This window comes from Porcisia hertigi, chromosome 28 (assembly GCF_017918235.1).
Source record: "Porcisia hertigi strain C119 chromosome 28, whole genome shotgun sequence".
NCBI lineage: Eukaryota > Euglenozoa > Kinetoplastea > Trypanosomatida > Trypanosomatidae > Porcisia > Porcisia hertigi.
Window position 1 is genome coordinate 317156 of NC_090587.1, and position 16605 is coordinate 333760.

The 16605-nt window shown below is 59.8% G+C and overlaps 1 protein-coding gene across 1 annotated transcript; it reads right to left on the minus strand.

The window, feature by feature from the left end:
• Positions 1–13619: 13619 nt before the first annotated feature.
• Positions 13620–14480, minus strand: JKF63_03473 (uncharacterized protein; the record flags this gene model as incomplete). The annotated part of the gene is made up of 1 exon (XM_067899476.1): positions 13620–14480. The coding sequence occupies one exon, from the start codon at positions 14478–14480 to the stop codon at positions 13620–13622; it is 861 nt and encodes a 286-aa protein (XP_067755715.1).
• Between the last annotated feature and the right edge of the window lie 2125 nt (positions 14481–16605).

The window sequence follows — 16605 nt, forward strand, 5'->3', positions numbered from 1 at the left end:
GATGTCGACGGGCAACGGTTACAAAGTAATGGCGCAGTGGCGCGCAGTCAGACAGCGTGAGTCCGCAGGCGGCAGAGGGAAGAGGGACAAGTCACGGAGGGAGAAGATATGCGTTAGTACAGCGCGCAACGCAATCAGCGGCCAGTAGGGGGAGAGACGGGCGGGGTCCAGCTACACAGCGCCTCCACACAGCGCCTGCACCAGGTGCGGCGAGAGCAATAAGCAACGGAAGCGGCATCGCAGGCGCGGCGCCACACATGCCCCGACAGGTACGACATGCCCATCGCGCACGCGCAGCGCATCACACAGGACCCGCCACACGCAGCACAAGCGCTGCTGCAGCACACCACATGGGACAGGTGGTGCGAGCGTGTTACAACATGCACAGGCGTGGGAAAAAAAACCGCAGTTAGCGCTCAGCTGCGTTGAGAAGAAACAGACAGCCACAATGCAGTCATCGGGCGCAAGGGGAAAGAAGAGGGGAGGAAGAAGTGGACATGGGGGGGAAAGAGGGGGGGAAAGAGGGGGTGGGAGTACTTGTGTGGTGAGAGAACAGAAAATATGCGACTATGCGAGAACACCTAAAACAACAAAAGGGATAATGGGGGAGAAAAAAAAACAATCAGCGCACACATCAAATCTGCGACACAGACACACACACACACACAGACATAGACAGCCATGCGGGGGTGCACTCGCACGCGTCACCTCATACTTACACTCACCATTGGTCGGGCTCTCCAGGGCAGCTCTCGACGACATGCATACCTTCCATACACACGCAACCCACAGGCGTCGCCGACGGCAGTGTGGCCTGGCGCTCAGTGGCGCGGGTGGGTCGCTGCGTAGGCACGCCGCATCCCCTCGAGTCCGCGCCAGGGGTGGAGGAGACCAAGTGGAACCTGCATCGGCTGAGAGAAGGTGCCGCGACGGCAAGGAAGCCGCTTTGAGCGCGCGGTGGCTGATACATGCGACCACCCCCGTTGCGTGTACGCCTTCGCCATGAGTGCTTGTACGCGGCCACCTACGAGGGCCGCGAACTGGCGTTTCAAGGCCCGTAGTAAGCTCACCGCTTTTTCCGCACAGGTTACAAAAAGGAAGAAAGAGCAACAATGCACTGAAGCACTGCTCTTTTGACAACAAACAACCAAACACATTAGACATACAACACTCTGATTCACTCTGGTGGAAAAAAAAGTAAACACAGTGGAAATGCAACACATGCGGTAGAACGGGGAAGACGATTTATTTTTCACCGGATCGGTGATACGGGAGAGAGTGGGGGTTGGAAAGGGTGAAGGGAGGAAAAGAAACACGGCGACACGGCCCGCGCACAAGGAAAACCACTCACGAGCACACGTGCGCGGTGAGGGGCACTCCGCGAGGGACGAGCCTGTCCCGCTTCGCACAACACAGCGGCTGTGTAGCCAGGATGAATCAGAGGGGTGGTTATCAGTTATTACAAAAAAAAAACAGCCTTGTTTTTAGTCCGTGTACTGCCATGCCTATTCGCATGTGCCGGACAGCGCGTTATTTAGGCTGGCGCTCGTCCACATGCGCGTAGGTCGGGTACGCTCCAACCAGCGCTCGGAACCATGCACTACCCTAGTTGTGATCAGCACCACCATGACCACCGTCGAACACCCTCTGAACACCGACCTCCTCGTCGTTCAGGAGCGCGGCGTATTTCCTATACAGAGCAGACTCCTCCTCCTTTGCACACACGGAGTCGTAGGTGGGGCACAACAACGTCCCTGATGAGAAAGAGGGACTGAGAGACCTCAATGAGTGAAACGCTCCCGGCGCGCACACCTCGAAGTCCGACGCGCCAGCAACCCTGACGCTATATGTGGTGCTGCCGCACTTCACCTCCGCACAGATTCCATATTGCCGCTGGTGCTTGCCCTTCACAGAGAAACCGCCTGACGTGTCTAAACACCGCGACGTGGCGCCGTACACGCTGCCTGCAAGCACTCCGGTCCCTACTAGACAGCTGGAGTCCCCGTCCATCTCGACCTCAGGACAGTACTCCATCCATTCGTCGCATCCCCCTTCCCTGAAGTTATGAAAGTACAGAAAAGGAACGGGCAACGCCGACGTGTACGTGCAAATAGCGCACATTCCCATGCCGACACGATCAGTGCTGCATTCCCACCCCCGTTCAACAGAGTCGCAGAACATCTCAGGGAACTGCGACACGCCATCGATCACACATTTGGTCGTGGCCAGGGTGCAACCGGCGTTCTGCCCGTACGCCATCGGCTCCGCGTTGCTGTAGTTGCCACGGTAGTAGCCCAGGTCCTCCATGGCCGCAATCGTGATCGCAGAGTAAATGCCAGCGCTCCTGAAACCCGCCATCAGCTCATCCTTGGCGTTGCGGCGCTTCCAGTGTGAAAAGGCGATGCCCTTGTCCCCTTCCAGCTCCATGAAGGCACTCGTGCTGCACCCGTACTGCGCACGCACCTTGGCCACCACATTCTCCGAGGTGATCACCGGTGACTCGCCCTTCCCTCGCAGACTCACCATAGAGAACATCATGTGCGCTTTGAATCTATGAACATTGAAACCCAGCGCGTGCAACATCTCGTGTGCGATATCGCGCACGATTTGGGGGTCAGCTGAGATGTACTTGGGCGACACATTCAACATACCCACAGACGGGCGGCCGTCGACAAAGCTCTGGCACGTCAGCGCCCAGGGCACAGTATCACCGGACGTAGGGCCGGCTGCGATATACAAAACAAAGTCGGCGTCAGGCACACCCGTCGTCATGTGCGACGCAGGAGTACTGAACTCCCCGCAGAAAGAATTCTCCTTGACAGAAGGTGTCACGACGATGTTGCCACTCTCCCGCTGCACACTCAACCGCTCGCGGTGCAGCTGCACGGCAGACGGGATCAGCAGCTCCAACAGCGTCTGCTTCTTCGCCTCCGTCAAAACGTCCTCTGCAGTGCACGTCACAGTCCCACCAACATAGTCCGGCCGCGTCTGCCCCGCGGCAGTGCAGTGCCGGCTGCTGTTGGTGATGTCATCCGTGAACACAGCAATGCGGATCGGCAGCCACGGCCTCGCTGCAGCAGACACAACAGCCCGCTCACCTGCAGGCACCTCCGCGTCGCTCACCAGGCTCACGCCAGTGCCCATAACACGCGCCTGCATCTCGTCGAACCCGCAGCGAAGTCGATCGGCGACGACAGGCAGCTGAGCTGAGCCAGCGCCACCAGCGCCTGCCCCAGCACACAGCAGCACCACAGCAGCTGCCACCAGCCCCGCCCTCACCGCCGCGCAGCGTACAGACCCGCGCATCGACGACGACACAGTCCCCGCCGACACAACTACCGCGACTGGAGAAAAAAACAGAGATCCAGGCAGGAGAGAGGACACCCCCCGCTGCCCGCGGTCGTCGCGAGTCCGGCACACAAATAAAGAGAGAGAGGGAAGACTCACCCCGGCAACGGCACGCACACACGCACGCACGCAGGGAGGCCGGCGCAGCAGCGGAGAGCACCAATAGAGGCGAGAACCAAAGAGCAGAAGGTGGTCGCAGCAGCGGGGGGGGGGAGGAGAAAAGACGCTTTGAGGCGCACTAACAGCGGCGTGAGAAGAACGCGTCCACGGCAATCACAGACGTCCGTGTCGGGCACACAATCGGGTGACAACGCGTCGGTCAACGAGTAGGGAGGACACAGTTGGCGTCTGGGCTGATCGGCCGCAGATGATTCAACCGCTCGTAGCTCGTGTATATGTATATATATATATATGTGTGTGTGTGTGTGTGTGTGTGTGCGGGTTGCACAGATGTCGACGGGCAACGGTTACAAAGTAATGGCGCAGTGGCGCGGAGTCAGACAGCGTGAGTCCGCAGGCGGCAGAGGGAAGAGGGACAAGTCACGGAGGGAGAAGATATGCGGAAGTACAGCGCGCAACGCAATCAGCGGCCGGTAGGGGCAGAGACGGGCGGGGTCCAGCTACACAGCGCCTCCACACAGCGCCTGCACCAGGTGCGGCGAGAGCAAAAAGCAACGGAAGCGGCATCGCAGGCGCGGCGCCACACATGCCCCGACAGGTACGACATGCCCATCGCGCACGCGCAGCGCATCACACAGGACCCCCCACACGCAGCACAAGCGCTGCTGCAGCACACCACATGGGACAGGTGGTGCGAGCGTGTTACAACATGCACAGGCATGGGAGAAAAAAACCGCAGTTAGCGCTCAGCTGCGTTGAGAATAAACAGACAGCCACAATGCAGTGATCGGGCGCAAGGGGAAAGAACAGGGGAGCAAGAAGTGGACATGGGGGAAAGAGGGAGGAAAGAGGGGTGGGAGTACTTGTGAGGTGGGAGAACAGAAAATATGCGACAATGCGAGAACACCTAAAACAACAAAAGGGATAATGGGGGAGAAAAAAACAATCAGCACACACATCAAATCTGCGACACAGACACACACACACATACACACATAGACAGCCATGCCGGGGTGCACTCGCACGCGTCACCTCATACTTACACTCACCATTGGTCGGGTTCTCCAGGGCAGCGCTCGACGCCATGCATACCTTCCATACACACGCAACCCACAGGCGTCGCCGACGGCAGTGTGGCCTGGCGCTCAGTGACGCGGGTGGGTCGCTGCCTAGGCACGCCGCATCCCCTCGAGTCCGCGCCAGGGGTGGAGGAGACCGAGTGGAGCCTGCATCGCCCCACACGCATCCGCGGCGAGTCCCTCAGTGCCTCCAGCAAGGCAGTGGCGTGCACACGCATCTCCAAGCGCGCAGGACACCCAACTCTCCTTCTGCGCAAAGGAGAAAGAGTCGAGGAAGCTAGAGAGGACGGCACGAGAGAGAGAGCAGCTCCACCCGCGACGACACAGCACCCATCGTACTTCATGTACGACAATCACACAAACAACTCGTCAAGAAACCATAGTGATAAAATGAACAGGCGAAGTCAGGGACACGCGGGGATAATGAAAAGACGGTCAACTGCACACCGCAATGGCGGCACGGGGAACAGGAACAAAGAGAGGGGGAGAGGGAGGGAGAGAGGGGGTAGGGATAAAAGGGCAGCCGAAAAAGGGGGAATAGTGAAAGAGAAAAAAGGAGGAGGAGAGAATAGGGAGGGACACAAAGAGAGAGGCAGGGGGGCCATTGCAGCGCAGGTCGCGCACACGCACACCCACTGAAGAGCACACGCACACAGCGAGTAGCACGCCGTCGGCGGCGACCCACCCTCCACCACCACCCCCCGCTCCCACGGCGCCCCAGCCCTGTCAACAACGAAACAGTCAAAGAAAAAAAGAGAGGGAGGGGTAGGGGTGTGTCAGTTATAAAAGAGTACACTCTTCATTATTAGTCGATGCACTGCCACGCCCACGCGTCTCCGCGGGGCGGCACAGCATCTCGTCGTGCACACGTCCTCCACATACGCGGGAGAGTCCGCCTGGAGCGGTGTGCGACACCGCAAACAATCAAGCCGCCAGCAGCACCGCCACGAGTATCACGGCCATCCAACGCCCCGTACGCCCTCAAAGCTGTGGTCAGCCAGGAGCGCAGCGTACTTGCCGTACAGCGCCGCGTCCACCTTTACAGCACACACGGAGTCGTAAGAGGGGCACGTCAGTGTACCCTCCGTGAACAACGAGCTCATCGACGCGAGCTCCAGTTGCATACCAGGCGGGCACAACGAGAAGCGGGACGCGCCAGCCACCATGACACTGTAAAACGATACGTCACACAGCACATCCGCACAGATTCCATATTGCCGCCGGTGTTTGCCCTTCACAGAGAAACCGCCTGACGTGTCTAAACACTGCGACGCGACACCGTACACGCTACCTGCGAGTTGATGTCCGTTCACTGAGCATTTCGTGTTATTGTACTCCTCGATGTACGGGCAGTAGTCCATGTCAGAATGCATCCCCCCCGTATTCGCATCGTTGAAGTATTGGTTTAACAGGGGCAACGACGACGGGTGGGACAAGAGAGCGCACCTCCCCAAGCCTCTGCGATCAGACGTACACATCAGAGGGGTTTGAACAAAATCACAAAACATTTCAGGGAACTGCGACACGCCGTCGATCACACATTTGGTCGTGGCCAGGGTGCAACCGGCGTTCTGCCCGTACGCCATCGGCTCCGCGTTGCTGTAGTTGCCACGGTAGTAGCCCAGATCCTCCATGGCCGCAATCGTGATCGCAGAGTAAATGCCAGCGCTCCTGGAACCCGCCATCAGCTCATCCTTGGCGCTGCGGCGCTTCCAGTGCGAAAAGGCGATGCCCTCACCTCCCTCGTCCTCCAGCTCCATGAAGGCACTCGTGTTGCACCCGTACTGCGCACGCACCTTGGCCACCACATTCTCCGAGGTGATCACCGGTGACTCGCCCTTCCCTCGCAGACTCACCATTGAGATCATCGTGTGCGCTTTGAATTTATGAATATTGAAACCCAGCGCGTGCAACATCTCGTGTGCGAGTATACGCACTGTCGCTGGTTCAGCAGAGATGTACTTGGGCGAGACATTCACCACACCCACAGACGGGCGGCCGTTGACAAAGCTCTGGCAGATCACCGCCCACGCAGCGACTAATCGCGAAATGGAGCCAGCTGCGATATACAAAACCAAATCGGCGTCAGGCGCACCCGTCGTCATGTGCGACGCAGGAATACTGAACTCCCCGCAGATCCGCTCCCTCTTCAGGCATCTCGTAAGAAGAATTCTACTACCCTCCCGCTGCACACTCAACCGCTCGCGGTGCAGCTGCACGGCAGACGGGATCAGCAGCTCCAACAGCGTCTGCTTCTTCGCCTCCGTAAGGACGTCCACTGCAGTGCACGTCACAGTCCCACCAACATAGTCCGGCCGCGTCTGCCCCGCGGCAGTGCAGTGCCGGCTGCTGTTGGTGATGTCATCCGTGAACACAGCAATGCGGATCGGCAGCCACGGCCTCGCTGCAGCAGACACAACAGCCCGCTCACCTGCAGGCACCTCCGCGTCGCTCACCAGGCTCACGCCAGTGCCCATAACACGCGCCTGCATCTCGTCGAACCCGCAGCGAAGTCGATCGGCGACGACAGGCAGCTGAGCTGAGCCAGCGCCACCAGCGCCTGCCCCAGCACACAGCAGCACCACAGCAGCTGCCACCAGCCCCGCCCTCACCGCCGCGCAGCGTACAGACCCGCGCATCGACGACGACACAGTCCCCGCCGACACAACTACCGCGACTGGAGAAAAAAACAGAGATCCAGGCAGGAGAGAGGACACCCCCGCTGCCCGCGGTCGTCGCGAGTCCGGCACACAAATAAAGAGAGAGGGAAGACTCACCCCGGCAACGGCACGCACACACGCACGCACGCACGGAGGCCGGCGCAGCAGCGGAGAGCACCAATAGAGGCGAGAACCAAAGAGCAGAAGGTGGTCGCAGCAGCGGGGGGGAGGAGAAAAGACGCTTTGAGGCGCACTAACAACGGCGTGAGAAGAACGCGTCCACGGCAATCACAGACGTCCGTGTCGGGCACACAATCGGGTGACAACGCGTCGGTCAACGCGTAGGGAGGACACAGTTGGCGTCTGGGCTGATCGGCCGCAGATGATTCCACCGCTCGTAGCTCGTGTATATGTATGTGTGTGCGTGTGTGCGTGTTGCACAGATGTCGACGGGCAACGGTTACAAAGTAATGGCGCAGTGGCGCGGAGTCAGACAGCGTGAGTCCGCAGGCGGCAGAGGGAAGAGGGACAAGTCACGGAGGGAGAAGATATGCGGAAGTACAGCGCGCAACGCAATCAGCGGCCGGTAGGGGCAGAGACGGGCGGGGTCCAGCTACACAGCGCCTCCACATAGCGCCTGCACCAGGTGCGGCGAGAGCAAAAAGCAACGGAAGCGGCATCGCAGGCGCGGCGCCACACATGCCCCGACAGGTACGACATGCCCATCGCGCACGCGCAGCGCATCACGCAGGACCCGCCACACGCAGCACAAGCGCTGCTGCAGCGCACCACATGGGACAGGTGGTGCGAGCGTGTTACAACATGCACAGGCATGGGAGAAAAAAACCGCAGTTAGCGCTCAGCTGCGTTGAGAATAAACAGACAGCCACAATGCAGTGATCGGGGGCAAGGGGGAAGAACAGGGGAGGAAGAATTGGACACGGGGAGGAAAGAGGGGGGAAAAGAGGGGAGGAAAGAGGGGGTGGGAGTACTTGTGAGGTGGGAGAACAGAAAATGTGCGGCAATGCGAGAACACCTAAAACAACAAAAGGGATAATGGGGGAGAAAAAAAAACAATCAGCACACACATCAAATCTGCGACACAGACATAGACAGCCATACAGGGGTGCACTCACACGCGTCACCTCATACTTACACTCACCATTGGTCGGGTTCTCCAGGGCAGCGCTCGACGCCATGCATACCTTCCATACACACGCAACCCACAGGCGTCGCCGACGGCAGTGTGGCCTGGCGCTCAGTGACGCGGGTGGGTCGCTGCCCAGGCACGCCGCATCCCCTCGAGTCCGCGCCAGGGGTGGAGGAGACCGAGTGGAGCCTGCATCGCCCCACACGCATCCGCGGCGAGTCCCTCAGTGCCCCCAGCAAGGCAGTGGCGCACTGAACAACAGAGAGGAGACAACGAGAGCGACAAACAGGGACGGAGGAGCACTACACACACCGGCTGACTCCGGCGCACGTTGCGCGGTCTGCGGTCATGACGCACAGCGACCGGACGTTCGTATCGAGTGAAATACGTGTAGCTCTAGTGGAAAAGGGAGGAGAGATGCTGGCTGCGCAATTGGGGTGCGGGATCGTAGCGCGACTGACCCCCCCTCCCGGTTGAACCAACGTCCGCGACAGTACCCCTCTTCCTCATCCGAGCCCCACAAACACACACCACAAAAAGGGGGGAGACCGAAAGCTAAAAAAAAGGCGACGCTCCAAAGCCTCCAGTGCAGGAAGACGGACGCCACCGCTGTCCAGACATTGAGATCGGAACAAGACGTGGTCGGCAAGCCCCGCACCCCCGACCACACGAGGTTCACAGTGCCAACGCGGCGATGAGGGAACTCCGTAAGTGTCATGTCAGCCACCATCGCCACAGTGCCAGTGGGGAAAAACACAATGAGCTACACGCGTCCTCACGCCCGACAACGCTGGCAGCAAGCCAGTCTCGATGACGGTGCGCAGCGCAGAGTCAATGCGGCCTGAGACGCCGTTGCCCATCACCACCTCCGCCATGCACCTCGTGGGTAACGGCCTAGAATACACGAGCAAAGCAGACCCCGGGATGGCCGTTGCACCGCCGGTCACAATGCAGGCATGAACCAGCGCAACCACACAGAAGCCCTCACGGACAATACACCTCAGACGCACACACAGCAGCGAGCAGCGCGGCAGCCAGTGATACGACAGCGCCGAACAACATGCAATACCGCAGTCTCTGCCACGGCATCCACGCCGACAGCGTGGCAAGCTGCAGTGGAGGCGTCGGCGCAGCTGGCTGGCTGGGTGCTGGAACACAGGAAGACCACCTCTCCTGGCACAATGGAGTGCTCACACCATCGGTGTACTTGTCTGCAGCAGACCGGGAACAATGCACCAGGCATGTCGGCAAGGAAAGAAAAGAGTTGTGGGCACGGAGCTAGCAGACGCTGCGAATGGACGCTGCCACCTGCGAAGGCGCAGCACTCGAAGGCATGGGCCTCCCCGCCACCGCAGCGGGGGAGCAGAGAGCGGGGAGATAAGGCTGACACAAGCTGTGAAACATGCGCGACTGAATACCCTACGAGAGCCCGCAAGACAAGTGCGTACAGTGGCGACACCACACCTCGATCCCCGCGCAGGGAAAAGAAAAAGTAGGGGAGCGGCCACGCGCGCAGAGCCAGCGAGAGGCGCGAATCCGGCACGGAGGAGTCAAACATAGTGTCAATAAAGGGAAAGGAGAGGAGGGGCGGTGCACACACACGCGCCACGGAAAGAAGAAGAGAGGAAAGACCCTTTTCTCGTGTGCAATGCAGGTAGTCGGATCCGCTGCTGGCTCGGCAGGGCGTGCCGCGGCCGCAACGGCGACATCTATAGGAACAATAAAAAAGCACCCAAGGATTGGAGAGCAGAGAATGTATAAATGGGGGGAAAGGGCTGCAGAACAGCCTCATCAAAGCGGGCTCGGGCCCACCAGTGTGGTCGTGCGTGCCCGCTGCGGACCGCCTCAAGGATGTCGCAAAAGCGAGAAACCTGCGATGCCAAACTTGTGGCGAGGAAGCTACGGGGATGCACAAGCACAGGACACAACACCTGCAGAGCACCGTACAGCGGCTCTTCAGGGAAATCGCGCCTGGTATCTGCCCCCCTCCTTCCTCAAGTGCTGTTCCGCATCGCTTGTCCTTTGTCGGCCGTTTATCGGGCCCTTCCCTGCGGAGAGTACTACCCAGTAGGGGAGGGGGCGGGGGGCTTCGCGGCGCTGTTGCTGCGCATGGAAGCGCATTCGCGACTACCGACTCATGGTGGAGTCTGTGGCAAAGGCTACACAAAAGCATGTTAGCCGCCTCCAATCGTGATGTCACGACCCCTCACACCTTCTTTCCGGTGCTCTGCTGCTTTACACAGCTAATAGGCGATTACACGTGCCGCCCCAGCTCGCTCTCCTCCGCGCCGCTGCGTTGCTGGCGACTCTTTTGCTGTCCCTTTGCGCATCCCACAACCTTCCTCCTTCTGTGGGGTGCCCCAATGGGGATAAAGCGAGAACACTGTGTCCGCATGCACCTGCATTCGTCTCCGTACATGTACCTTTGTGTGTGCACACGCGCTTATTAACGCGAGCGCGGGTAGAGGGGGGGAGGGGGGGACAGGCCAACAGGAAATGAATACGTGGAGAGTACACCTGGCAGTGACGCCGGACAGATTTACAGCCAAGCGCACGCGCGCGCGCACTCGCTGAGAGCAGAGGAGAGACGGGGGGAAGTCGAACAAGCGATGAAAGCGAAGATGGTCAGTCAACGGCGAACATGAACGCACGCCGCGCGTCCCGCCTCGCAGCAACACACGCGTGAGGCCAGCGTAGAACTGACCGCGCGCCTCACATCTCCCTCCCGATGCACACCTCATACACACCGCCTTCACACGCGATTGGGGGAGGGGGTCTCGTGTTCTGAGCACGAGGAAGACACGGAGGCAGAGGTGCGCATCCCCTCCAACTGGACTTGCGGGAACGGCGTGAGATACACGTACACCGTCTCTGGATCACAAAAAATGTGCGGGTGTACATATATATATAATGTATCTGTGTGTGTGTGTGTCGACGCACACCGTCTCTCTTTTCAGCCCCTGTTGTGCCGTGTCGCTGGGACGTTATGTGCGCGCGAACGCAGATAGATGAATGGGCGGAGCAAGGGCGCTTTGCATAGAACCACTCCACCAGATGGGGGGAGCTCCTCATATGACGCAGCCACGGGAAAAAGGCGAATAACGAACCGTGATGGTCTTCACTATAAGACAGAGAGACACCACAGACAATCAAACGAAGAGACCGCGAGGGCGCGGGGTCGATTGGCCGAGAGGCGTCTGGGTACATGCGCGTGCTCCAGCGGCAAACACAAAACACACGCACCGGCGTGTGGCGGCAGGAGCTTACGCGGGCGGGCGACGGGGATAGTGACGAGCGGAACGACAGCGTTAGGTGCGGAAAACGGTACACACCCTCGCATCCCCGCCACCTCGAACGCACCCTCCCCCCGACCTGCCTAGCCGAGCACAAACGTCTGCACATGCACGCACACGTCAAGGCACCGCTACAGGGGAAGGGGGGAGAGGAGGCGCACCCTTTTCAAATGTAGGCTTTGTGTTTTCTGCTGAGCACATATGTTGTGTCAATGCGCCTGCTCACCTCCATACCTCTCGCCCGGCACTTGCGCTTTTCCGTTCAGTCCACCGCCCCGCCCTCCCCCAAAGCCCGTGACATATGTGCGCTTCGATCAAGTAAGTTCGAGTCAGCCGTGAGGAGGACGAGGGGTAGCGGAAAAAGAGGAACACGCGACCAGAGGCAGCCGGACGTCCGAAAACCCCAGAAGGGGGAGGCGTGGGAGAGGAGGGAGTGAAAGCAGAGACACAAGAGGGTCTACGCGAGCGACACGAGGGCATGAAGCACACCGACAGATGTGCGGCGCGGAATGAAGGCAGGCAGACAAGTGCGCAAGACTGAAACGACATGCCGGATTAGGGGATCACGAGCGATGGCGCAGCTGCGACCAAACAGCATCGCCTAGAGAGAGAGAGCCGCGAGACACAAGGACAGACGGACACGCACGTAGCGCGCGGGGTCCCGCAAAGCGGTACAAAGGAGGGAACACGAGAAGAGACGTTCGGTGCTACGGCCACACCTGAAACAAAAACATCGTTTGAGACCGACAGCCCAATAACAGCCGTCGAGACGATGCTTACACATGCGCAGGCACAGCATGGGGTGCCGGGAGGGCAGAGGGCAGAAAGAGAGCGGTGGGGCGAAGAGGAGCTGCCGCCCCGAGAAGCACATCCATTTTATCGCCCCCACTCCAACCCGCCTCCTGTGCGTGTGTGTGTGTGTGTGTGTGTGTGTGTGTGTGTGTGTGTGTGTGTGTGTGTGTGTGTGTGTGCGTCTGTGAGCACCCGTGTCTCCTCGCGCGCCGCTGGCCGTGCTGGCATGCGCCTACGCACACACGGTCCGCGCACCGCGCAACCAGCCTTGTGCGCCCTCCCGTGCCTCTGCACCACACACCATCCACAACGGCGATAAACCTCCACAACAGGGGCGCTGCAGCGCATGGTATAACGCATGGCGCCCCAAACACAGATCTCCATAATCACATCTCAACGCACGCCCTTCACAGTGCACACAGCGGCGGCGTGATGCCGCTCCGCACACCACTGGCAATGCCCTGCACCGGCCGCACACAGCCGACAATCTCCAGTGTAGATAGCTCGAGGAAGACAAACGCGTCATCCGATTCCATTCGGCACCGCTCGATCAGGAGATGCGCTCCACACACCCTACCGCCAGCCTGAGGCAACACACACGTGCGCGCCAACAGATAAAAAAAGGCACCGTGATCAGGGAGGATAGACCAAGAAGAACCACGAACTCGTTGATGGGAACGTGAAGAAGACATCGTGGGCGGCGCCTCATCTCGTCGCACCGTGCGCACAGCGGTAAAAGAAGCCCACAGGTACACACACACACAAACATGCGTAGACTCCCGCTGGCTCCACGACTGCCACCGCGTGGAGGAAATACAGAGGTGGGGGTACGTGCGTGGCGGCGTGTTTCCATGCCCTCCCGAGACGAGCTACTGCCGAAACCGACACGCCCGCGTCGCCAGCTCTGGCCTAAAACGGTAGGACACCAAATAAGGGGCCTCCGTGCCCGGCTGGAGAAGACAGCCGATGGTGTGCTGGTGTGTGTGTCTGGCGGGGGGGGGAGCAGTCCCTGTCGCGCAGGGCCCCCCAGCTTAAACGCAGTAACGCATGCGCGCATGGCGGAGGTAGACACGGGGGCGAGGAAAACCCCCAGAGGACGGCCGCTGCTTCTCAGGGGAGGGGGGAGGCTGTGCCGCCATGGACGGCGTACGCACCGATTAGCCCATGCAGCTCCCCGTCAGCGGGTGGCGCACTGCGCACGATAGGAGATCCGCTTCAGATCAAGCATGTGCATCGCCTTGGATTGCGCCCTGTACTGCTCCAACAAGTCCTGAAAGCCACTTTTGCCGACTCTGCATGCGTCCAGGGCGCGCTTCCCGACGGCCACGCAAGCGCTGCTCATTCTCCGTACATCACCCTCGAGGGTCTTCAAAAGCGCCTCAGGGGTGCAGACAGAGGAGAGGAGTCGATTCTCACCCAGCTGTTGTAGGCGCGACACGCGCTCACCGAGGCGCTGCTGCAGTTCCGCCACCTTCGTTTCCAGCGTCTCCACCTCGGCGCGCAGCGTCATGCTCTCGCCGGCAACTCGCTCCATCTCCTCGATGGTCTGCCGACCAGCTTCACGCATCGACTTCACAATCGGCAGCTGGTAGCAGTACGCGTCGAGGCAGCTCGGGTTCTTCGCCAGATCCCTCAGCAGCAGGTCTGTCTCCCCGCTCAGCTGCAAAGCCGCGCTGCGCATGCTCGGCGGCTCTACAGGGCCCCAGTAATCTGCCGCATTCTGAAATCCATTCCGGACCGCCTCGACCAAGGTGGACGTGGTGCTGCTCCACTGGTACGCAAGCGCCTGGGAGGGGCTGAGGCCGGGAGGCGTTATCGGCACCTCGTGGCAGCAGTACGGCATTGTCGCTCGCGGTGCCGCATTTGGGAACGTCGACGGCAGCTCAACGTGCAGGGACAGGGCATACTCGGTCGTGGGGCTGATGCGCAGAGCATGATCCACTTTCAGCACCGTCTCCTCTGCGCTCTCGACAACGACAGACGTTAAGGGGAACTGCCGCCGCAGCTCCTCCAGCTGCGCATTGCGACCTCCAGGCATGGCGAGGACACGCGCAGCAGCGAACAGCTCCGTGAGTGTCAAAGGGCGCGGGGAGGGGGCGTGATGCGCTAGATGTTCCCGGGGCAGAATGCGAGTCGCAAATGTGAAAAGGAAGCCACGAATAGGAGCCACACACACACACACACTAACATGGACATCCACGGACAACAACAAAGGTGGGGAAGGACAGAGACGATCAGTAAGCTAGCCACTCCTATCTCTCTTGGTGCAGAGGGATGCAAGGCCTCTCTGCCGCACACCACATCTTTGGCCGGGTGCGATTGCGTACACTGGGGCGCACCCTTCTACGCGCCAGGGGAGAGATCTCCAGTGACCGACAATGCAAGGAATGGTCATCTTGGAGAGCAAGAGATACAAAGGAAGGGAGGAGGGGGGAGGGGCGGATGCAGACACGCAACCGCGCAGGCGAACGCATGCACCAGGTACAGGGAGAACTGCGTCGCGGCGTGCGTGCCTCCAATCATCATATGCCGCTGAGGATGATTGACAATTGGTCACGCCGACGCCACACACACGGGCAAACGAAAGCAGCGGAGATCACGGGAGCGGGAAGACAAATAAACACACACAACAACAAGCAACACAGTTAAGACGAAAAAGACCAGGGTGAGGTGACCTCCACACGTGAGTGGGTGTAGCGACACGTTGCGACACTCGCCAAGAGAAAGCCCAGCACAGCACTCTCTGGACCCAACTCCAAGCCTGCGTTGGCCATGGGCGACCATCCAGCGCACGCCTCTACGCCGCGCACTACAGAAACACTGGCAGGCTCGTCACAGCGCAGGCATCACCACTAGCACCAGAAGGCAAGGCAGCCAACAGCTCCGTGCAGCTGCCGAGCTCGCAAAACGCACTACCACCACCACATACCTGTGCGAGGTCCACCTCCACAACCCGTGCAGCGTGTCACCATCTGTACATAGCTGGATGCGCAGGGAGAACAAAAAAGATGAACGTATACATATTCACATCCACCTATCGCTGTCCCCTGCGCCAGAAACCACTCGGCGCGCACACAGAAACCCACAGAGCAGTCGCTCGTCTCTGCCTCTCGTGCACGGCAGCCACATACACGTCGACTCCCACCAACCGTCTCGGCTGCCCGAAATGGCCGTACAGCCCACACCGTAGAGGCATCGAGCCCTTGCCTCGCGGGCCACCGTACACCCTGTATTCAGCCCTCATGGCATGCCAGCTTCGCTCAGTGCAGCACGCAGGCGCACCGCGGCGGCGCTCAGCACATGTTTCTCACTGCCCGCCGGCATCGCTGCAGCTCATCTACTCCCCTTCACACCTGGCCGTACCTCAGGGATGCCGTATGCGCTGGGCAGGCACACATGCATGAATCCACACGCACGCGGCCCCAAGGGAGTCGCCGACAGCCGTGTGGCCTGCCAGTCGGTGGGGCAGGTGGGTCGCTGTCATAGTCCACCGTCCCCTTCGATGTCATCCCGAGAGGGGTGGCAGGGGACAAGACCGCAAGACGAGAGAAGCGCTCCACTCTGGACAGCACGTTGCCCCACAGTATTTCACCATCGACAATCGCCTCCCCGGAAAAACAGAAACGATACAAAGGGAGTCATGGATTACAGAAGAAAAGGTCAAAAAGACGCTGCAAGGGGAGGAACAACAGAAAATGCACGCACGCGGTGTGTGCGATGAAAGGGGGACGGGGATATCCAATGAGGGGCGATAAAGGAGGGCCCACACACACGCCCTGCAGTGACACGCACGCGTGGGCACACCCGAAATAGTGGGTAGCACACCGTCAGCACCGGGCCCTCACCAGTCATCACAGCCAAACCAGCGTGTGTTTAAAAACAGAAGTAACAAAGAAAAAAAGATCGAAAAGGGGGGAGGGGAGGGGAGGGGAGGGGAAGGGGATTATGCAGGATTAGATTACTTATTAGCCACCTCGTCAGCATCGCTGGCATCTGTTCACAAATGCGGGGAACAGCACGGGATATAAAAATCGCACATGTCCCCCACATACGCGCGTGTGCCAGGCCTCCGCTGTGCGCACACCGCAAACAATCAAGCCGTCAGCAGCAGTGCCAGCAGCACCGCCACCGGCACTACTGCCATCGCGAAAGCCCGCACACGG